Source organism: Pseudopipra pipra, chromosome 29 (assembly GCF_036250125.1).
Source record: "Pseudopipra pipra isolate bDixPip1 chromosome 29, bDixPip1.hap1, whole genome shotgun sequence".
Classification (NCBI taxonomy): domain Eukaryota; kingdom Metazoa; phylum Chordata; class Aves; order Passeriformes; family Pipridae; genus Pseudopipra; species Pseudopipra pipra.
Genome location: NC_087577.1, coordinates 668,955 through 691,884, shown reverse-complemented (window position 1 = coordinate 691,884; position 22,930 = coordinate 668,955). Strand labels below are relative to the sequence as shown.

The 22,930-nt window shown below is 59.5% G+C and overlaps 1 protein-coding gene across 2 annotated transcripts; it reads left to right on the top strand.

Moving 5' to 3' along the window:
* Positions 1-455: 455 nt before the first annotated feature.
* On the top strand, positions 456-21,935 carry TUFT1 (tuftelin 1). 2 transcript variants are annotated; one of them, XM_064638682.1, is made up of 13 exons: positions 456-574; positions 4,505-4,579; positions 4,660-4,764; positions 6,132-6,215; positions 10,419-10,499; positions 10,698-10,769; positions 11,647-11,763; positions 12,928-13,056; positions 16,792-16,886; positions 18,050-18,155; positions 18,313-18,396; positions 19,802-19,902; positions 21,380-21,935. In XM_064638682.1, the coding sequence occupies exons 1-13, from the start codon at positions 515-517 to the stop codon at positions 21,432-21,434; spliced, it is 1,164 nt and encodes a 387-aa protein (XP_064494752.1). In that variant the 5' UTR covers positions 456-514; the 3' UTR covers positions 21,435-21,935. The 2 variants fall into 2 exon arrangements, with proteins under 2 accessions (XP_064494752.1, XP_064494753.1); XM_064638683.1 differs by lacking the exon at positions 10,419-10,499.
* The last annotated feature ends 995 nt before the right edge of the window (positions 21,936-22,930 follow it).

Below are 22,930 nucleotides of genomic sequence, written 5' to 3'. Positions count from 1 at the left end.
ACGGCTTTGCCACGGCTCGGCACAGCTTTGGAACGGCCGGACAGGGCTTTGGCACAGCTTTGACGTGGCTCGAGATGAATTTGGCACGGCTGGGCCTGGCTAAACGTGGCTTTGGCACGGCTGGGTTTGGCTGATCAGGACGTGGCAGAGCTTGGCACGGCTTTGGCACGGCTTTGGCACGGCTTTGGCACAGCTTTGGCACAGCTGGGCGCGGTTTTGGCGCTGCCAGACTTCGCCTTGGCACAGTTTTGGCGCGGTTTCAGCCCGGTTTTGGCACCGTCTCCGCGCGGCTTTGGCGCGCCCGGCCCCGCCTTTGTCACCTGGGGAGGCGATGGGCGTGGCCACCTGCGGGTGGGCGTGACCCACCCCTGGGGCGTGGCCCCCTCCCAGGCGGGTACCTGTGCTGGGCGTGGCCCTGGGCGTGGCCCCGCGGGTGGGCGTGTCCCCCGCGGGCGGGCGTGGCCCGTATAGGCGGGCGGGCGGTGGGTCGCGCCCGGGCAGTCGCGGCGGGGCCATGAACGGGCTGAAGGGCTGGTGCGCGGTGCTGGACGTGCGGCCCCACGGCGAGAGCCCGGTGAGGACCCCCCCGGACCCCTCCCCGGGACCCCTCGTGTCCCGCGAACCCCCCCCGGGACCCCGCGATGGGGAGGGGGACGCGCCCCCCCGGCTGCCCGACCCTCTCCCCTCGCCCCGCGGAGCTTCGGGGGGTCCCCCGGGGGCTCTGGGGGAGCTCTGGGTGGTCCCCGGGGGGCTCTGCGACCGCACCTTCCCCGGGGGGGGGGTCGGGGTCGCGCCCACCATCCGCAGAGCGACCCCCGAGGGACCCCCCGGCGTTGGGGCTGCGCTCCCACCGTCCCCCTCAAATCCCGGGAAGCGCTTCCCGAGGGATCCCGGGAATGCCCGGCCGGCACATGGGGCCGCGGAGCCATCGGGCCGCCCCCAAAAACGTGGCTTTGGGGGGGGGGTAACGCGCCCCTCGAGCGGCTCCCGGGCAGGAAGGAGGGGTTGGGGGGCGATGGGAACAACCGGGAAGCGGCTCCTTCCCTCCCCCCCCCCGGAATTTGAGCGAATCGTCCCGGTTTTTTCCCTCTTCCTCGTCTCCTCGGGTTTTCCCCGGCGCCGTCCGCGGCCGGGCCGGGCCCTGGGTGGGGCTGGCGGCGCCCCAAAAACCGGCCCCGCGCCGTCCTGGCGCCCCGCATTCCCGGGAATGGGGCGAAGCCGGCGGCGCTGCCCGGGAGAGCCCGGCCCGGCTCGGCTCCAGGCTTTTTGGGGTGGCCGGAGGGATCCCCCCCCCCAAAAAAATAAAGAGTCGGGCCGCCTTTTTTTGCCCCGTGCCGGCTGCGGGGTGACTCAGCTCTGAGTCTCCTCCAGGAGAGTCTCCTCATTCCCGGCGGCTTTTCCAGCCTTATAAGGAGCGATCGCGGCGTTTGGGCTCGTCGGTTAATGGGGTTGGGGCAGATAAGCGGCTCCAGCGCCGGCGATCCCCAAAATTCCGGCTGCTGATCCTCGCTGATACCCCCCCCTCCAACCCTTGGCTCAGGTCAGGCCTGTTCCCGGGCGGGACAGACAGACGGACGGACCTTCCCGAGGGTTGCAAAACGTCGGGCTCGGCGGCCGCGGGGCCCTGGGATGTGGTTGGGGTTCGTGGGGTTCCCCCTTCCCCGGAGCCTCCTCCCTCCAAAACGGGTTGGACGGTGCAGAACAGGCCGAAACGTTTTAAAATTGGCTTCGGAATTCCTGAAATCCCCCTCCCGGTTTTCCTCGTTTCCTCGGGATCCCGCTCTCGGGGGTGTTCGGACCCGCGGGGCCACCGGGGATTTTGGGAATGTCCCCTCAAATGAGCTTCCTGCCCAAAAACCTCCAACTACCGGAGCTTCCCCGCAGCCCAGACCCGGCCAAACTCTTCCCATCCCGGTTCATTCCCCAGGAAAAGCCGTAAACACACCCGGCCAGGCTGGAATAACTCCCGGGATGCACAGCTGGGGGGGGTTAAAGAAGGATTTTCTGTCCCAGGCGGGTTTTTTTCCGAGCTGGAGCCCAGCGCGGGGCTCTCCATTGTCTTGGAAAAGCCTCCTGCTTCCCTGGAAAATAATGGAGGAGGCCCCAAATCCGCCTCCCCTCAGCTCCAGGGCTGGAAGCGGGAGGTGGGGGTTGGATTTCAGGGACAGGAGCAGGGCAGGGAGTCCCTGTGGATCCGATCCCGGCGGGATTTGGGACCTCGGAGCTCCAGCTTGGCCCTGGAGGAGCTGCTTCTCCTAAAACCACCCCGGCGAGGAGCCACTAAAACTTTGGGAAAGCCCCAAAAATCCCCAAATCAGGCGTTTCTGCTCCTCTCCTCCATCCTTCCGAGGCAGGAAGGGGTCGGTTCCATCCCAGCCTCCTGCACCTGCCTCAGCTTCCCTAAAAAAACATTCCCTTCCCTCAAAAAAACCCCGGATTTCATCCCTGGTGGTCCAGAGAGTGTCCCTCAAAACGGGGAAACTCGTGTCCCACCCTCCCTGACCGAGCTGGGATTTGCATGGGCTGGTTTCCTGCTCGGTGGAGCCGGGATTTGGAAGTGCCAGGGCTGGTTTAGTGCTGGTTTAGTGCTGGTTTAGTGCTGGTTTAGTGCTGGTTTAGTGCTGGTTTAGTGCTGGTTTAGTGCTGGTTTAGTGCTGGTTTAGTGCAAGTTTAGCGCTGGTTTAGTGCTGGTTTAGTGCTGGTTTAGCTCTGGGCTCCGTGGTGGGTTTTATCCAGGAGCAGGTTTGGTGGTGATGGTGTTTTTTTTGGGATGGGAAGTGTCCACGTGAGGAAGTTTTGGCTGCAGGGATGGAAATCGCTCCGTGCTCTTCCCCTGGGAGAGAGAGGATTCCTTGGCAGCTCGATGGGATTGGGAATGAGCAGGAATGCAGGATCCTGGTGCTTGTAAACAAAGCTGGGAGTGAGGATGTTTGGGGGAGGCCTTTCCCTGGATCCTGATGGATTCTGGCGCCGCCGTGAGCCCTTTGCCTTCCCTAAAACCCCCCCAGATCCCAAAATACCCCCCCAAACCCACAGAGCCCGCTGAATCCGGCTGCTCCCGAGGCTTCCTGGCCGGAATTTTCCAAACTTTGCCGAGGAAAACATTCCCTGGAGGAAGAATCTCCCCGGGAGCACCCGGTTAAACCGGGGAGCGGATCCCGAGCGGAGCTTTCCCGGGATTAAACAGAGGGATTTTGGGGGGTCTGGCCCCGGGGTGGGCGTGAGATCCAGGGGAGCGGATTCCCGAGGATCTGTGGGAGTTCACACGGGAGTATTTGGGAAACAAACTCGGCTTGTTGGGACTTGGAGAGAGAACCTTTGGAAGCGGGAGGGTGACGTGGCCCAGGGCGTGGCCAGGGCGGGATCCCAGGGGAGGGATCCGTCCCTGGAGCTGCCTCTGGAGAGCTCCAGGATTTGGGATCCTTCCTGAGGATCCGTCTGGGAGAAGGATGTCCAGGATTTTTGGGTGCCAGAAGCGTCTCCGGGGCGTCCCGAAACCCCCCCGGGTGTGGAGCACCTCTTGGGATCGTGGCACACCTCCTGGGATTGTGGGATCACGGAATGGGAGGGGTTGGAAGGGCCTTAAAACCCTCCCAGTCCCACCCCCCCTGCCAGGGACACCTTCCACGGGAGGAGGTGGCTCCAAACCCTGCCCTGATCCCGGCCCTGGAGCAGCTCAGTGGATCCTCCAGTCCCGAGGGGTTGGATCCGTGGCCTTGGCCTGGATCACTCCTTTAATCCCAGTGGGATCCACTCCTTAAATCCCAGCAGGATTCACTCTGATCCCAGCAGGATTTGCTTGTCTAATTCCAGCAGGATCCACTCCTTAAATCCCAGCAATATTCACTCTGATCCCAGCAGGATCCACTCCTTAAATCCCAGAAGTATTCACTCTGATCCAGCAGGATTTACTTGTCTAATTCCATCAGAATCCACTCCTTTAATCCCAGAAGTATTCACTCTGATCCCAGCAGGATTTACTTGTTCAATCCTTGCAGGATTTGCTTGTTCAATCCAGCAGGATTTGCTTGTCTAATTCCAGCAGGATCCACTCTTAAATCCCAGCACTATTCACTGTGATCCCAGCAGGATCCACTCCTTTAGTCCCAGCAGGATTCACTCTGATCCCAGCAATATTCACTCTGATCCCAGCAGGATTTGCTTGTTCAATCCCAGCAGGATTTGCTTGTTCAATCCCAGCAGGATTTGCTTGTTCAATCCCAGCAGGATTCGCTTGTTCAATCCCAGCAGGACCCACCCCTTTAATCCCAGCAGGACCCACCCCTTTAATCCCAGCAGGACCCCCTCCCTCAATCCCATCTGAGGGAGGAGCTCCTCGTCCCTCCGTCCATCCACACCAAGCCTTCCAGGGAGCCCCAAAACTCCAACTTTACACTTTAAAACTGAACCTTAAATATAAAACTGGGCAAAATACCTCGGGGGAGGCCGAAGCTGAGCCTGGATCCGAGCCCAAGGTGGGACTAAACCCCAATTTGTGCTGCAGGAGAGCGTGAAGGTGCTGCGGCTGACGCTGCCCCACGAGCTGCCGGGCGAGCGGCGCCAGCAGGCCAAGCAGAAGGTGGGTGGAATTCCGGCCCCGGGGAGGGATTCCCGGGATTTTGGGGGATTTACTGATCAGGAAATTCCCCCCCCCTGCAGCCCGTGGGCAAAGCCTTCGCCATGGTGGCCAACAGGTCCAGCAACGGGCACTCCCTGGCCTCGGAGTGCGTCAAGTGCAACGAGGGCGACGAGGAGATCATCAAGGTGGATCCCGAGGGGATGGGGATGGGAGGGGGTTGGGGGTGGAAAAGGGGGGGTTTTATCCGGGAAAAAGGGTGCCAGGGTCGGGTGGGAAGGAGAGGAGTCGGGGTGGAGGAGGGTGGGGGGGTGGAGTGGGGATTTGGGGGGATGGAGAGGGGATTTGGGGGGATGGAGAGGGGATTTGGGGGGATGGAGAGGGGATTTGGGGGGATGGAGAGGGGATTTTGGGGAGTGGAGTGGGGATTTGGGGGGATGGAGAGTGGATTTGGGGGGATGGAGAGTGGATCTGGGGGGATGGAGAGGGGATTTCGGGGGAGTGGAGTGGGGATTTCGGGGGATGGAGAGTGGATTTGGGGGATGGAGAGGGGATTTGGGGGGTGGAGAGGGGATTTGGGGGATGGAGAGGGGATTTGGGGGATGGAGAGGGGATTTGGGGGATGGAGAGGGGATTTGGGGGATGGAGAGGGGATTTGGGGGATGGAGAGGGGATTTGGGGGATGGAGAGGGGATTTGGGGGATGGAGAGGGGATTTGGGGGATGGAGAGGGGATTTTCCGTGTGGATTTGGGGGATGGAGTGAGTGTGGGTTTGGGGGGGATGGAGTGGGAATTTGGGGAATGGAGTGTGGATTTTCAGTGTGGATTTGGGGGATGGAGTGAGTGTGGATTTGGGGGATGGAGAGTGGATTTGGGGAATGGAGAGTGGATTTGGGGGGATGGAGAGTGGATTTGGGGGATGGAGAGTGGATTTGGGGGATGGAGAGTGGATTTGGGGGATGGAGAGTGGATTTGGGGGATGGAGTGGGAATTTGGGGGATGAAGAGTGGATTTGGGGGATGGAGTGTGGATTTGGGGGATGGAGTGGGAATTGGGGGGGGATGGAGTGTGAATTTGGGGGAGGGAGTGTGAATTTTGGGGGATGGAGTGTGAATTTGGGGGGAGGGAGTGTGGATTTGGGGGGAGGGAGTGTGGATTTGGGGGGAGGGAGTGTGAATTTGGGGGGGATGGAGTGTGGATTTGGGGGGAGGGAGTGTGGATTTTCAGTGTGGATTTGGGAGGATGGAGAGTGGATTTGGGGAATTGAATTAAAATTAAAATTAAAACTAAAATTCAAACTAAACCCCCCGTGATGGACAACCTGGAAAAAGACTTTGAGGCAGCTTAAAATCAAGCTTAACTTTGAGCTTGAAGTGAAGTTTGGGGGTCACACAGGAGGGGGAACAGCTCTGGGAACCCCGGGGACGTTTTAAATCCGGAGGGAAAACGCGCGGGGAAGGTGCTTTGGGATGGGGTGGGATCCTCGTGCCGTTCCCAGGATGGATTTGGGATGGTCTGGGAGGGTTTTTATCTCAGTCTGGGCCTCTCTGGGCAGGTTTATCTCAAGGCCCGAGGCGAGGGCAGCACAAACCACGAGGAGAAGGTTCAGCTCAGGAGCGAGGTCCGGTACATCCAGGAGGTAATTCCCGGCCCGGGGGGGGGAATTCCCAGCAAAGGAAGGGGAATTCCCATTCAGAGGGTGTCTGGGATGCTTCTGTTCCCTTGGGAGCATCCCAAGGTAATTCCCATCTGAGGGTGTCCAGGATGCCCCAATTCCTGAGGTAATTCCCATCCCAGGGGGTCCAGGATACCCCAATTCCCTTGGGATCATCCCAAGGTAATTCCCATCCAACAGTGTCCAGGACGCCCCAATTCCCTTGGGAGCAGCTCCCAAGGTAATTCCCATTCCAAGGGGTTCCAGGATGCCCCAATTCCTGAGGTAATTCCCATCCCAGGGGGTCCAGGATACCCCAATTCCCTTGGGATCATCCCGAGGTAATTCCCATCCAACAGTGTCCAGGACGCCCCAATTCCCTTGGGAGCAGCTCCCAAGGTAATTCCCATCTGAGGGTGTCCAGGATACCCCAATTCCTGAGGTAATTCCCATCCAAGGGTGTCCAAGATGCCCCAATTCCCTTGGGAGCAGCTCCCAAGGTAATTCCCATCTAAAGGTGTCTGGGATGCTCCTGTTCCCTTGGGATCATCCCAAGGTACTTCCCATCCAAGGAGGTCCAGGATGCCCCAATTCCTGAGATAATTCCTATCCAAGGGTGTCCGGGATGCCCTGATTCCCTTGGGATCATCCCAAGCTAATTCCCACCTGAGGGGGTCCAAGATTCCCCGATTCCCTTGGGAACATCCCGAGGTAATTCCCATTCCAGGATGTCCAGGATGCCCCAATTCCCAAGATAATTCCCACCTGAGGGGGTCCAAGATTCCCCGATTCCCTTGGAATCATCCCGAGGTAATTCCCATCCCAGGGGGTCCAGGATGCCCCAATTCCCTTGGGAACATCCCAAGCTAATTCCCACCCAAGGAGGTCCAAGATTCCCTGATTCCCTTGGGATCATCCCGAGGTAATTCCCATCCAAGGAGGTCCAGGATGCCCCAATTCCTGAGATAATTCCTATCCAAGGGTGTCCAGGATGCCCTGATTCCCTTGGGAACATCCCAAGGTAATTCCCATCCCAGGGGGTCCAGGATGCCCCGATTCCCTTGGGAACATCCCATTCCCTTGGGAACATCCCTTGGGAACAGTTTGTCTAATCAAGGCCATCAATTAGTCCCCACCTGACTAATTGCTCGGCTCCGGGGCAGAATTGCCCTGGAATTGTTCGGGAATTGCTCGGGAATTGCTCGGGAATTGTGGTGCCCTTTCCCCCCCAGGGCGATCCCAGCCCCACCCAAGGGTTAAAGGGCAGTTTCCTTGGAATGTTTCCTTGGAATGTTTCCTTGGAATGTTTCCTTGGAATGTCTGGGGAACTGGAGGAGGAGGAGGAGGAGACCCTGGGAATTTTAACCCTTTCCTGGGTTCCTGCTGGGAATGGTTTTGGGAAGAGGGGGAAGTGTCCTGGGATGGGCTCGGCCTTAAAAACGTGGGAAATAAATCAATTTAAATTGGAATGTGGGAGCAGGTCCTGGGATGGGCAGTTTGGCCTTAAATAGGTGGGAAAAAGGGGAAATAAATCAGTTTAAATTTAGGAGGAGGAGAATGTCCCAAGATGGGCAGTTTGGCCTTAAAAAAAAAGGGGAAAATGGGAAATAAATGAATTTAAATTGGAATATGGGAACAGGTCCTGGGATGGGCAGTTTGGCCTCAAATATGTGGGAAAAAGGGGAAATAAATCAGTTTAATTTTAGGAGGAGGAGAATGTCTTGGGCTGGGCAGTTTGGCCTTAAAAAAAAGGGGGAAAAGGAGAAATAAATCAGTTTAAATTTAGGAGGAGGAGAATGTCCCGGGATGGACAGTTTGGCCTTAAAAAAAAAGGGGGAAAAGGGAAATAAATCAATTTAAATTTGGAAGGGGGAGAATGTCCCGGGATGGGCAGTTTGGCCTTAAAAAAAAGAGGGGAAAAGGGGGGAAATAAATCAATTTAAATTCAATTTAAATTCAATTTAACCTCCTGTCAGAGCCTTTCTGAGCCCCGGGGGTTGATCCGGGAGGGCGTCTCCGGATTTTTAATCATCCTTCCGACTCCTCTGCCAAAAAACTGGATTTATTTTTTCCCCTAATCCAAGAGAAAACAGTCTGTTCCTGCCCGGGGCTGCTCCGGGGTGTTGCCACCCAACCTTTATCTCACCTGCTTTTTATCCCTGAGCCTTCCCATTCCCGGGGCTTTTGGGGCTTCAGCTCCAGGAATTGGCTTGAAAAGGGCTGGAGAAGCAGGAATTGGGTTGAAAAGGGCCGGTTTAGGACGAGTCGAGCGGGATTTTGGGATTTTGGAACAGCTGGAAGAGTCGATTTTTTTTGCCTGTGGAAAACAGGAGAGGAAGAGTTAAAAGCCGAGGTGGTGGCACCGGTTTTTCTTGGCATCCAGGTGGGGGAAAAACCCTGGGAATGCCTCCATCCAGCTGGTTGTTGATCCAAGAGCTCCAAGAGCTCTGGAAAACCTCCTTTATCCCAGCCAAAAATCCAGGGGGAGGGGCTGATCCAGAAAAACCCAGAAGGTTTTTCTGGGAGCTGGAGTTGGTGGAAAGGGCTGGGAATCCTCCCCTGGCCCGGGAGAATCCCAAGTCACGGCTCTTGTGACCTTGGGGAGCCAGGAATGAGCAGCCAGGCCAATCTCCACAGGATCCCTTTTGTTTTCCCTCCCTCTGGTTCGGATTCCTTTGGATTCCTGTTGATTTATCTCCTGATCTCTCCTGGTCTCTCCTTGATCCACCTCCCTCTCATTTTCCCTCGATTCCTCCTGGTTCCTCTTGATTCCTCCTGCTTCCCCTTTATTCCTCCTGATTCCTCCTGCTTCCCCTTGATCCCTCCTGCTTCCCCTTGGTTCCTCCTGCTTCCCCTTGGTTCCTCCTGCTTCCCCTTGGTTCCTCCTGCTTCCCCTTGGTTCCTCCTGCTTCCCCTTGGTTCCTCCTGCTTCCCCTTTGTTCCTCCTGCTTCCCCTTGGTTCCTCCTGCTTCCCCTTGGTTCCTCCTGCTTCCCCTTGGTTCCTCCTGCTTCCCCTTGGTTCCTCCTGCTTCCCCTTGATTCCTCCTGCTTCCTTTTTATTCCTCCTTCTTCCTTTTTATTCCTCCTGCTTCCCCTTTATTCCCCTTGATTCCTCCTGTTTCCCCTTGATTCCTCCTGCTTCCCCTTGATCCCTCTTACTTCCCCTTTATTCCCCTTTATCCCTCCTGCTTCCCCTTTATCCCTCCTGCTTCCCCTTTATTCTTCCTGCTTCCCCTTGATTCCCCTTGATTCCTCCTGCTTCCTTTTTATTCCTCCCACTTCCTTTTGATCCCTCCTGCTTCCCCTTTATTCCTCTTGTTTCCTCCTGCTTCCCCTTGATCCCTCCTGCTTCCTCCTGCTTCCCCTTGATCCCTCCTGCTTCCCCTTGATCCCTCCTGCTTCCCCTTGATCCCTCCTGCTTCCCCTTGATCCCTCCTGCTTCCCCTTGATCCCTCCTGCTTCCCCTTGATCCCTCCTGCTTCCCCTTGATCCCTCCTGCTTCCCCTTGATTCCTCCTGCTTCCCCTTGATTCCCTTTCATTCCTCCTGCTTCCCCTTGATTCCTCCTGCTTCTTCCTGCTTCCCCTTGGTCCCTCCTGCTTCCTCTTGATCCCTCCTGCTTCCCCTTTATCCCTCCTTCTTCCTCCTGCTTCCCCTCGCTCCGTCCTGCTGTATTTTGATTAATTTGGGACCCGCTGCCTCCCCTCCAGCCCGACTGGAGCAGTTGTAGCCCGACTGGAGCAGTTGTAGCCCAACTGGAGCAGTTGTAGGATCAGTTGTAGGATCAGTTGTAGGATCAGTTGTAGGATCAGTTGTAGGATCAGTTGTAGGATCAGTTGTAGCCCAACTGGAGCAGTTGTAGGAGCAGTTGTAGGATCAGTTGTAGCCCAGCTGGAGCAGTTGTAGGATCAGTTGTAGCCCAGCTGGAACAGTTGTAGGAGCAGTTGTAGGAGCAGTTGTAGGATCAGTTGTAGGAGCAGTTGTAGGATCAGTTGTAGCCCAACTGGAGCAGTTGTAGGAGCAGTTGTAGGAGCAGTTGTAGGAGCAGTTGTAGCCCATCTGGAGCAGTTGTAGCCCAACTGGAGCAGCTGTAGCCGCCCCCAAGACTCGGCCGTGGCCGAGGAGGATTTTTGGGGGGCTGAGGGACCCCTTCCACCCCGAGCCAGCTGAATTCCGTTGCCTTTGCCAGGCTGGAAGTGCTCTGAAGAAGCTGCGGGAGGACTTTAACAGTAAACTTGAGAGCAGCCAAGGAGCTCGGGAGCAGCCACAGGTAACGGGGGATCCCCTTCCCGGGCTGGAAAAGGCTCCAGGAGGGGCTTTGTGGTGGATTAAAACCACGTTTTGGAGGACAAAAGTTCACCAGGAGTCAGGCAGAGAAGGGCTCTGGTGAAGGTTTGGCTGCAGGAACCCCCCCGGGTTGGAGTGGCCCCCGGAATTCCGACGTCTCCGTGTCCTTGGAATTGTGCAGGTGGTGCTGGAGCAGCACAACGGGAGCTGGAAGGGCCCCGAGAGGCTCCGGGGGGACTCCTGGGAGGAGCAGGTAAGGGGGGAATTTGGGGAATTTCAGCCTCAGGAATGTTCGAGGTCGGGGGGGAGATGGGGCTTGGGGGGACCCGTGACCTGGGAAAAGCCCCTTCCCACCAAATATTCCATGATTTTAGGAAAAGTCAGTTTAATTTGAGGTTTTCCTCCTGGCTTTGAAGCTGAGCCTGATCCCCCAGGGATTTTTGGGGCTGAGGTTTTTGGGGCCGGGATTTTTATTGGGCTGGGATTTTAGGGTGGGATTTTTGGGGCTGGGATTTTTGGGGCCGAGATTTTTGGGGCCGAGATTTTTGGGGCCGGGATTTTTGGGGCCGGGATTTTTGGGGCCGGGATTTTTTTGGGGCCAGGATTTTTGGGACCGGGATTTTTGGGGCTGGGATTTTTTTGGGGCTGGGATTTTTGGGGCCGGGATTTTTTGGGGCCGGGATTTTTTTGGGGTTGGGATTTTTGGGGCCGAGATTTTTGGGGCCAAGATTTTTGGGGCCGGGATTTTCAGAGCTGGGATTTTTGGGGCTGGGATTTTTTGGGCTGGGATTTTGAGGCTGGGATTTTTTTGAGGCTGGGATTTTTGGGGCCGGGATTTTTGGGGCCGGGATTTTTGGGGCCAGGATTTTTTTGGGGCCGGGATTTTTGGGACCGGGATTTTTTGGGGCTGTGCCCACTCTCGGGTTTCAGGTTGCCCAAGTGGCCTCCTCCTCCTCCTCCCCAAACAAGGGCTGGGAATGCCCCGGGGATCCCGAGGAGGGCTGGGAGCTGCAGCTGGAGCGTGGGAGGCGAGAGGGGAGCGGGGCAGGGGTGTCACCGGGGTGTCACCGGGGTGTCACCCACGCCGGGGGGGGGGACCCTTCGGTGCCTCCCGACTCATCCCTGCCCAGGAGGAGGAGAACTGCTCCAGCCAGGACGTGGAGACGCTCCAGGAGACGGCCAGGAGGCTCCTCAGGAGGCTGCAGGAGGCCGAGAAGCGCCATCAGTTGGAGAGGAAAGCCTTCGAGGTGACCGAAAAACGGGGGATTTAATCTGGTTTTGGTGGTTTTTGAAGCTTCTCCAGGAGCCCTGAGGGACACGTTGGGGCTGCTGGAGGTGTCCACCTCCTCCTCCTGCTGCTGCTGCTGCTCCCCTCCCTTCCTGCTCCCCAATTAAGGGGGTTAATTGTCCCCTTCGGGGTGTTTTTTGGTGCCTGCTCACGGCCCGGATGGGCAGGGCCGGGCTGTGTCACCCCGGGGTGGGTGACAGCGGTGACACCCCCGCTCCCAGTCCCGTCCCACAGGTCAAACTGGTCTCTGGCAGCCTGAGGGGATGCCCAGGAAGTGGGTTTGAGGGGTGACAGGGGCTGGTGACCCCATCCCTGTCCCCTCTGAGCCCCTGATGGTGGCCAAAGACACCCTGGGGCTGGTGACCCCATCCCTGTCCCCTCGGAGCTCCTGAGGGTGACCAAGGTCACCCCGGGGCTGGTGACCCACCCTTGTCCCCTCTGAGCTGTTCCTGTTGGCCTGGGCAGTGGCTGAGGTCATTTCCTTGGACAAATGGCCCATCCTTGTCCCCTCTGAGCTCCCAGTGGTGGCCAAGGTCACCCTGGGGCTGGTGACCTGTCCCTGTCCCCTCTGAGCTGTTCCTGTTGATTTGGGCAGTGGCTGAGGTCATTTCCTTGGACAAATGGCCCATCCCTGTCCCCTCTGAGCTCCTGATGGTGGCCAAGGTCACCCTGGGGCTGGTGACCCCATCCCTGTCCCCTCTGAGCTCCTGATGGTGGCCAAGGTCACCCTGGGGCTGGTGACCCCATCCCTGTCCCCTCTGAGCCCCTGATGGTGGCCAAAGACACCCTGGGGCTGGTGGCCCATCCCTGTCCCCTCTGAGCCCCCGGAGCTCTCCCGAGTCCCGGGGCTGGAAGAAGCATCCACATCCCAACCTGGGGCTGGTGGCCCCGTGGGCAGGTGGTCCCAGAGGAGCCTGAGAACCCCCTGGAGCTCCTGGAGCTCCTCCCTGCCCTCTGAAGTGCTTTGAAGCCCGAGAACCTTCCGAAGGGCTCCTCGTCTCCGAGGCACCGTCGGGGCGTTGGTGCCTTCAGCAAAACCCCTGGGAGCGCCCACGAGGGTTGGGAACGTCCCCCAAGGGCTCTGGGATTCCAAGTAAAGCCTTTCCCATCCCCTTTTTTCCAGAGGAAGGTGGCCCAGTACCAGGAGGAAGCGGAGCGGGCGAGCTCTGCCCTCCGGAGAGCGGAGAGGGACGTGGAGCAGAAGGAGGTGCAGGTGGACGAGCTCCAGAGGCTCCTGGCCGGGGTGGAAAAGGTACCAGGACCCTCTGGGGGGGTTGGGATTAGTGGAGCCGGGCCTGGGAATCAGCCCAGGGAATCAGATCCAGGAACCAGCCCAGGGAATCAGCCCAGGGAACCAGCCCAGGGAACCAGCCCAGGGAACCAGCCCAGGGAACCAGCCCAGGGAATCAGATCCAGGGAATCAGCCCAGGAACAAGACCCAGGAACCAGCCCAGGGAATCAGATCCAGGAACCAGCCCAGGGAACCAGCCCAGGGAACCAGACCCAGGGAATCAGATCCAGGAACCAGCCCAGGGAATCAGATCCAGGGAACCAGACCCAGGAACCAGCCCAGGGAATCAGATCCAGGAATCAGCCCAGGAATCAGCCCCAGGGAATCAGCCCCAGGGAACCAGACCCAGGAACCAGCTCAGGGAATCAGATCCAGGAACCAGCCCAGGGAATCAGACCCAGGGATCAGACCCAGGGAACCAGCCCAGGGAATCAGACCCAGGGAATCAGACCCAGGGAATCAGACCCAGGGAACCAGCCCAGGGAATCAGACCCAGGGAATCAGACCCAGGGAACCAGCCCAGGGAATCAGACCCAGGGAATCAGACCCAGGGAACCAGACCTGGGAACCAGACCCAGGGATCAGACCCAGGGAATCAGACCCAGGGAATCAGACCCAGGGAATCAGCCCAGGGAATCAGCCCAGGGAATCAGATCCAGGGAACCAGACTCAGGGAACCAGCCCAGGGACCAGACCCAGGAACCATCCCCGGGAACCAAACCCAGGGAATCAGACCCAGGGAACCAGCCCAGGGAACCAGACTCTCCCTGCAGGGCTCGACTTCCCAACCAGGTCTAACCCGATATCCAGCTGCTGGGCTCCCACTGGTGGGATGGGAAGGGGCCTTTCCCAGGTCCAGAAGAGCTGGTTGGTCCGTGCAGGCTCTCCCAGGTCTCCTGGAAGCGGCAGCGCCGTCTAGACGGTTCTGCTCGTGGGGCATTCCCACAACTTCCAGCATTATCCTGTTCTTTTTGGAGCTCACGACACGATTAAAGTCCTAAATGTGGCAGTGTGGGGTGAGCTGAGCTCTGCTCTTGGGGCAGAGCCCAAGGGAAGGGCTGCAGCTGTGGCTGGGGGGGTTTAGGATGGGGTTTAGGGGGGTTTAGGGGGGTTTAGGATGAGTTTTAGGGGGGTTTAGGATGGGGTTTAGGGGGGTTTAGGATGGGTTTTAGGGGGGTTTAGGATGGGTTTTAGGGGGGTTTAGGATGGGGTTTAGGGGGGTTTAGGATGAGTTTTAGGGGGGTTTAGGATGAGTTTTAGGGGGGTTTAGGATGGGTTTTAGGGAAAGGTTCTTCCCCCAGAGGCTGGTCGGGCACTGGAGAGGGAAATGGTGATGGCACCAAGATTCCAGAGGGTCAGGAAGGGTTTGGGAAAGGCCCTGGGGCACAGGGGGGGATGTTGGGGGTGTCTGGGCAGGGACAGGAGCTGGGATGATCCAGAGGCTTGGGCTCGATGGGCAGAGTTTGGGATTGGGGGATCAGAGGGGGGATTTGGGGATCAGAGGTGGGATTGATCAGAGGTGGGATTGATCAGAGGTGGGATTGATCAGAGGTGGGATTTGGGGAATCAGAGGTGGGATCTGGGGAATCAGAGGTGGGATTTGGGGAATCAGAGGTGGGATTTGGGGATCAGAGGTGGGATTGGGGGATCAGAGGTGGAATTGGGTGATCAGAGCTGGGCCTGGGTGATCTTGCAGCTCTTTCCCAACCTCAGTGATCCTCTCCTTCCCTGATCCCTCCAAATGGGATAACCCACATCCCTGTGATGGATCTGGGGCCGGATTCATCCCGTATCCTTGTGGGGGGTGGAAAGCAGCGGGACATCCCCCTGTCTGTCCATCCCCCTGTCTGTCCATCCCTGGTGCAACCCCCCAGCAGAGCCCGGGTGCCCGTCTGTGCCCCCCCCGTGCGTATCCCGGTGTTTTCCCCGCGGGATAACCCCCCTCCCTGGCTCTCCCCAGGAGCTCCGGGGTATCCCGGTGTTTTCCCTGCGGGATAACCCCCCCTGGCTCTCCCCAGGAGCGCCGGGGTATCCCGGTGTTTTCCCCGCGGGATAACCCCCCCCTGGCTCTCCCCAGGAGCGCCGGGGTATCCCGGTGTTTTCCCTGCGGGATAACCCCCCCCGGCTCTCCCCAGGAGCACCGGGGTATCCCGGTGTTTTCCCTGGTGCATCACCCCCCCTGGCTCTCCCCAGGAGCTCCGGGGTATCCCGGTGTTTTCCCTGCGGGATAACCCCCCCTGGCTGTCCCCAGGAGCTCCGGGGTATCCCGGTGTTTCGCCGGGGTATCCCGGTGTTTTTCCCGAGGGATAACCCCCCCTGGCTCTCCCCAGGAGCTCCGGGGTATCCCGGTGTTTTCCCCACGGGATAACCCCCCCCTGGCTCTCCCCAGGAGCTCCGGGGTATCCCGGTGTTTCGCCGGGGTATCCCGGTGTTTTTCCCGAGGGATAACCCCCCCTGGCTCTCCCCAGGAGTGCCGGGGTATCCCGGTGTTTTCCCCACGGGATAACCCCCCTGGCTCTCCCCAGGAGCTCCGGGGTATCCCGGTGTTTTCCCCACGGGATCACCCCCCCTGGCTCTCCCCAGGAGCTCCGGGATATCCCGGTGTTTCGCCGGGGTATCCCGGTGTTTTCCCTGCGGGATAACCCCCCCCGGCTCTCCCCAGGAGTGCCAGGGTATCCCGGTGTTTTCGCCGGGGTATCCCGGTGTTTTTCCCGAGGGATAACCCCCCCTGGCTCTCCCCAGGAGCTCCGGGGTATCCCAGTGTTTCGCCGGGGTATCCCGGTGTTTTTCCCGAGGGATAACCCCCCCCTGGCTCTCCCCAGGAGCTCCGGGGTATCCCGGTGTTTTCCCTGCGGGATCACCCCCCCTGGCTCTCCCCAGGAGCTCCGGGGTATCCCGGTGTTTTCCCTGTGGGATAACCCCCCCTGGCTCTCCCCAGGAGCGCCGGGGTATCCCGTTGTTTCGCCAGGGTATCCCGGTGTTTTCCCTGCGGGATAACCCCCCCTGGCTGTCCCCAGGAGCTCCGGGGTATCCCGGTGTTTTCCCTGGTGCATCACCCCCCCGGCTCTCCCCAGGAGCTCCGGGGTATCCCGGTGTTTTCCCCGCGGGATAACCCCCCCTGGCTCTCCCCAGGAGCTCCGGGGTATCCCGGTGTTTCACCGGGGTATCCCGGTGTTTTCCCTGCGGGATAACCCCCCCTGGCTGTCCCCAGGAGCTCTGGGTTATCCCGGTGTTTTCCCTGGTGCATCACCCCCCCTGGCTGTCCCCAGGAGCTCCGGGGTATCCCGGTGTTTTCCCCGCGGGATAACCCCCCCTGGCTGTCCCCAGGAGCTCCGGGGTATCCCGGTGTTTTCCCCGCGGGATAACCCCCCCTGGCTCTCCCCAGGAGCTCCGGGGTATCCCGGTGTTTCACCGGGGTATCCCGGTGTTTTCCCTGCGGGATAACCCCCCCTGGCTGTCCCCAGGAGCTCTGGGTTATCCCGGTGTTTTCCCTGGTGCATCACCCCCCCTGGCTGTCCCCAGGAGCTCCGGGGTATCCCGGTGTTTTCCCTGCGGGATAACCCCCCCTGGCTGTCCCCAGGAGCTCCGGGGTATCCCGGTGTTTTCCCTGCGGGATAACCCCCCCTGGCTCTCCCCAGGAGCGCCGGGGTATCCCGGTGTTTTCCCTGCGGGATAACCCCCCCCGGCTCTCCCCAGGAGCGCCGGGCGTTGGTGGCCGAGCTGAGGGCCGGGGAGGCCGAGCTGGGGCGGCTGCGGGGCCTGGAAGGGGACAAGGTGGCCCAGCAGGAACGGTGAGTGTCCCCCCCCGGAACGCTGCCAGCTCCTCTCTCCCGGGAATTCCGCCAGCTCGGGAATCCCGCCGGAGCCGCCCGGGGTCGGGGTGTCACTCCCACAGAGCTCGGTGCCCTGGCACATTCCTGGGCAGGGCAGGGCGTGCCAAGCACCTTCCCTGCACCCCCGGAGGTGATTCATCCCCCAAAAAACCCCAAAACCCTGGAGTTGTGCCTGGCTCCCGGGGATCCCGGAGGTTTGGGAGCCCCGGGAGGCTCCGATCCCGCTGCTCCGGGGGCTGGTTGGGGCCGGGGTGGTTGTTTCCCGGGAGCCCTCTGGGGTTTGTGGGGTGGCTCTTCCTGCTCTTCCTGTGGGTTCCGGGCTCTGTGGCTCTCCTGGGGTAGGGTTGGTGTGTCCCTCCCCTGCTGCTCGACCCCAAAAAATCCTGGGGTTGGAGAGGAGAGACCACAGGGCTGCAGGTTTTGGGGTGGGTGTTTTTGGGGTGGGTGTTCCCACAGGCTGCAGGTTTTGGGGGTGGGTGTTTTTGGGGTGGGTGTTTTTGGGGTGGGTGTTTTTGGGGTGGGTGTTTTTGGGGTGGGTGTTTTTGGGGTGGGTGTTCCCACAGGCTGCAGTTTTTGGGGTGGGTGTTCCCACAGGCTGAGTTTTTGGGGTGGGTGTTTTTGGGGTGGGTGTTTTTGGGGTGGGTGTTTTTGGGGTGGGTGTTCCCACAGGCTGCAGTTTTGGGGGTGGGTGTTTTTTGGGGTGGGCGTTCCCCCAGGCTGTGTTTTCGGGGTGTGGGTGTTTTTGGGGTGGGTGTTTTTTGGGGGTGGGTGTTTTTGGGGTGTGTGTTTTTCGGGTGGGTGTTTTTGGGGTGGGCGTTCCCCCAGGCTGTGTTTTCGGGGTGTGGGTGTTTTTCGGGTGTGTATTTTTGGGGTGGGCGTTCCCCCAGGCTGTGTTTTCGGGGTGTGGGTGTTTTTGGGGGTGGGTGTTTTTGGGGTGTGTGTTTTTGGGGTGTGTGTTTTTGGGGTGGGCGTTCCCCCAGGCTGTGTTTTCGGGGTGTGGGTGTTTTTCGGGTGTGTGTTTTTGGGGTGGGCGTTCCCCCAGGCCCTGTTTTCGGGGTGTGGGTGTTCCCACCCATCCGGGGGCGGCTCCCCGAGGATTTTCCCCGTGTCCCCTGCCCCAGGGTGGCCCAGCTGGAGAAGGAGGTGGCCACGCTGCGGGAGAAGATCCACCACCTGGACGACATGTTGAAGAGCCAGCAGCGCAAAGTGCGGCAGATGATCGAGCAGGTGAGGGGGGAGGGACCGGGAAGACGCTTCCCAAAAAATGGGAAAAGCTCCCTGGGAGCTCCTCCGGCCCCGTCAGCCCACGGGAAGGAACTTGCCTCCTTCTGAACTTGCCTCCTTCTGAAGGAACTTGCCTCCTTCTGAACTTGCCCCCTCGCAGCTCCAGAATTCCAAGACGGTGATCCAGGCCAAGGATTCCACGATCCAGGAGCTGAAGGAGAGGGTCTCCTACCTGGAGGCTGAGGTGGGTCCCAGAGGGTCCTGGGGGGGTCAGATCCGAGCTCCTTCCATGCCTGAACATCCTTTTCCAGGGGGAAATTCCTCCTGGTGTCCAACCTGACCCTCCCCTGGCACAGCTTGAGGCCGTTTCCCCTCCTCCTGTCCCTTGTTCCCTGGGAGCAGAGCCCGACCCCCCCCGGCTCCCCCCTCCTGTCAGGGAATTCCAGAGCCAGAAGGTCCCCCCTGAGCCTCCTTTTCTCCAGGATGAGCCCCCCCAGCTCCCTCGGGAGTTCTCCAGCCCCTTCTCCTGCTGCTCCAGCCCCTCTGGACACGCTCCAGCCCCTCAGCGTTGTCATGAAGTGCCCCCAAAATTCCCCCTTGGAATGAGAGATGTGACCCTACCCGTCCCAAGCATGGAGGGACAATCCCTTCCCTGCTCCCCAGGGCTGGAAAACCTCCCTGTTCCCAACTCCTGCTCCCAATTCCTGTTCCCATTTCCTGCTCCCAACTCCTGCTCCCAACTCCTGCTCCCAACTCCTGCTCCCAACTCCTGCTCCCAACTCCTGCTCCCAACTCCTGCTCCCAACTGCTGTTCCCAATTCCTGCTCCCAATTCCTGCTCCCAATTCCTGTTCCCAACTCCTGCTCCCAACTCCTGCTCCCAACTCCTGCTCCCAACTCCTGCTCCCAACTCCTGCTCCCAACTCCTGCTCCCAACTCCTGCTCCCAACTCCTGCTCCCAACTCCTGCTCCCAACTCCTGCTCCCAACTCCTGCTCCCAACTGCTGCTCCCAATTCCTGCTCCCAATTCCTGCTCCCAATTCCTGCTCCCAATTCCTGTTCCCAACTCCCGCTCCCATTTCCTGCTCCCAATTCCCGTTCCCAACTCCCGCTCCCATTTCCTGCTCCCATTTCCTGCTCCCATTTCCTGCTCCCATTTCCTGCTCCCAACTCCCGCTCCCAGCTCCCGCTCCCAGCTCCCGCTCCCAACTCCCGCTCCCAACTCCCGCTCCCAGCTCCCGCTCCCAACTCCCGCTCCCAACTCCCGCTCGCATTTCCCGCTCCCAATTCCCGCTCCCAATTCCCGCTCCCAATTCCCGCTCCCAATTCCCGCTCCCAACTCCCGCTCCCAACTCCCGCTCCCAGCTCCCGCTCCCAGCTCCCGCTCCCAACTCCCGCTCCCAACTCCCGCTCCCAATTCCCGTTCCCAGCTCCTGCTCCCAGCTCCTGCTCCCAGCTCCTGCTCCCAGCTCCTGCTCCCAGCTCCTGCTCCCAATTCCCGCTCCCAACTCCCACTCCCAACTCCCGCTCCCAACTCCTGCTCCCATTTCCCGCTCCCAACTCCCGCTCCCAACTCCTGCTCCCATTTCCCGCTCCCAACAACTCCCGCTCCCATTTCCTGTTCCCAACTCCCGCTCCCAATTCCTGCAGAACCTGGAGATGCACGACCGGATCGAGCACCTGATCGAGCAGCAGGTCAGCCGGGGCGGGCACAGCGCCAGGGCCCGCTCCAAGTCGGAATACGTGAGCAGGTACGGGGGGGACACGGAATTCCGGCCGGGAAGGGGCTGCCCCGCGGGTCCACGGCCTGGCTGGGAGGCGGTGCTGGGTTTGGGGAGGCTCCTCTGGATTTGGGAACGCTCTTGGGAAGCAGGGAGGCTCTGATGGATCAAGGGATGCTCTTGGGAAGCAGGGATGCTCCTCTGGATTTGGGAACGCTCTTGGGAAGCAGGGAGGCTCTGATGGATCAAGGAATGCTCCTGGGAAGCAGGGAGGCTCCTCTGGATTTGGGAACACTCTTGGGAAGCAGGGAGGCTCTGATGGATCAAGGGGTGCTCTTGGATAGCAGGGAGGCTCCTCTGGATTTGAGGGTGTTCTTCTGGAAGCAGGGATGCTCCAATGGATCTGGGGATGATCTTGGGAAGCAGGGATGCTCTAATGGATTTGGGGATGCTCTTGGGAAGCAGGGAGGCTCCTCTGGGTTTAGGGATGCTTTTGGATAGCAGGGATGGTCTCCACGAATTGGGGATACTCTAATGGATTTAGGGATACTTTTGGATAGCAGGGATGCTCCTCTGGATCTGAGGATGCTCTTGGGAAGCAGGGATGCTCTAATGGATTTGGGGATGCTCTTGGATAGCAGGGAGGCTCCTCTGGATTTAGGGATGCTTTTGGATAGCAGGGATGGTCTCCACGAATTGGGGATATTCTCCTGGATTTTGGGGTGCTCTTCTGGAAGCAGAGATGCTCTCGGATAGCAGGGAGGCTCCTCTGGATCTGGGGATGCTCTTGGGAAGCAGGGAGGCTCTAATGGATCAAGGAATGCTCTTGGATAGCAGGGAGGCTCCTCTGGATTTGGGGATGCTCTTCTGGGCTTGGGGGTGCTCTTGGGAAGCAGGGATGCTCTCCATGAATTGGGGATACTCTTCTGGATTTTGGGGTGCTCTTCTGGAAGCAGGGATGCTCCTCTGGATCTGGGGATGCTCTTGGGAAGCAGGGAGGTTCTAATGGATCAAGGAATGCTTTTGGATAGCAGGGAGGCTCCTCTGGATTTGGGGATGCTCTTGGGAAGCAGGGATGCTCCAATGGATTTGGGGATGCTCTTGGATAGCAGGGAGGCTTCTCTGGATTTGGGGATGCTCTTGGATAGCAGGGATGCTCCAATGGATCTGGGGATGCTCTTGGGAAGCAGGGATGCTCCTCTGGATTTGGGGATGCTCTTGGATAGCAGGGATGCTCTCCATGAATTGGGGATGCTCTTGGATAGCAGGGAGGCTCTCTGGGATTTTGGGGTGCTCTTCTGGAAGCAGGGATGCTCCAATGGATCTGGGGATGCTCTTGGGAAGCACACCCCGTCTTTTCCCACGTCTCCATTCCCTCACCCCTCCCTCAGCAGAGCCCAGGGCAGCCGAAATCCCTTCCTAAGGGGGGATCCCCCACCCCCCAAGACCCTTTTCCCCCATTTTTTCCTTCTTCATCCCTCTGAAAACCCCCCTTTTCCCCCCGCAGCAAGAGGCTGACGGGCCCCAAACCGCTGCCTCTGATCCGGGTGGTGGAGACCTGATTCCCGAGGGCCGGGCCGAGCTTGGACTCCTCCCCTTGGCACGGTCGGCTCCGGATTTCCCTGCTTGGCTCTCGTGCTCCGGCCTCGGGACCCTCCTGGAGCTGCCTCGGGAGCAGCCGAGGGCGGGCGGAGCCCCAGGGCGCTCCCGGCACGAGGAAGGAGGTTTGGGAAGTTTGGGAAGCGTTCCTGCGGGATCCCAGCCCAGCTCCCGGGCCTGGAAGTCGGGATAACCCCCCTCCTTTTGGGATAATCCCCCTCCTTTTGGGATAATCCCCCTCCTTTGGGATAATCCCCCTCCTTTTGGGATAATCCCCCTCCTTTGGGATAATCCCCCTCCTTTGGGATAATCCCCCTCCTTTTGGGATAATCCCCCTCCTTTGGGATAGTCCCCCCCCTTTGGGATAATCCCTCCCCTTTGGGATAATCCCCCTCCTTTGGGATAATCCCCCTCCTTTTGGGATAATCCCCCCCCTTTGGCGTGGACGAGGCGGATTCGCCGTCCCTGGGATTATTGAACCCCCGGGGGGGTCTCACCGTCACTTTTTGGGTTTGAAACTCTCCAAACAAAGATTCCTCCTCCCAAGGAAATCCCTCCTCCCCCCACGAGTCGGGAGCCTCCCACCTCCCACCTCCAGCCCCCCCCCCCGGACCCGGCGAAGCCTCGCCCTTCCCAAAAATTCCCAAAAATCCGCCTCTTCCCGCTTTTCCCCCTCCCGGTTTCGACCCGAGGCCGTTGGGGGCCCCATTCCCTGTATTTATTTCCAAGAAATTATGGGTGTCTCCCGAGGATGTGGCGACGGGCACAGGCTGCTCCCCCCCCCCGGCATTCCCGGGAATGCGGCCCAGGACTGCCCATCCCACGCTTGACCCGGGAAACACCAGCCCAGCTCCCCCCTGGAGCCCGTTTTATTCCCTGGTTTTTTATTCCCTGTTTTATTCCCGGTTTTATTCCCTGTTTTATTCCCGGTTTTCCTATAAAAATGCACCGTCTGCCTCCGATCCCGCCGGCTCCGGGTGGTTGGAAGGTGGGAATGGTGGGAATCTGGGGGGGTTTCCTGTGTCTCCAGGTGCTTCTGGAGGGGGGTTTTCCAGCCTTTTTTGTGTCCCATCCCCACTCCGGGGGCCTCGGGGTTGGAATTCCGGTCATCCCCAGCACCCGGAGTTTGGGAAGAAGGAGGGGGAAAGGTGGGAAGGAAAGTGGGAGGAGGAAGGAGAGGAGGGAAGGTTTGGGAAGGGAAGGGAAGGTTTGGGAAGGGAAGGGAAGGTTTGGGAAGGGAAGGTTTGGGAAGGGAAGGTTTGGGAAGGGAAGGTTTGGGAAGGGAAGGGAAGGTTTGGGAAGGGAAGGGAAGGTTTGGGAAGGGAAGGTTAGGGAAGGGAAGGGAAGGGAAGGGAAGGGAAGGGAAGGGAAGGTTTGGGAAGGGAAGGGAAGGGAAGGGAAGGGAAGGGAAGGGAAGGGAAGGGAAGGGAAGGGAAGGGAAGGGAAGGGAAGGGAAGGG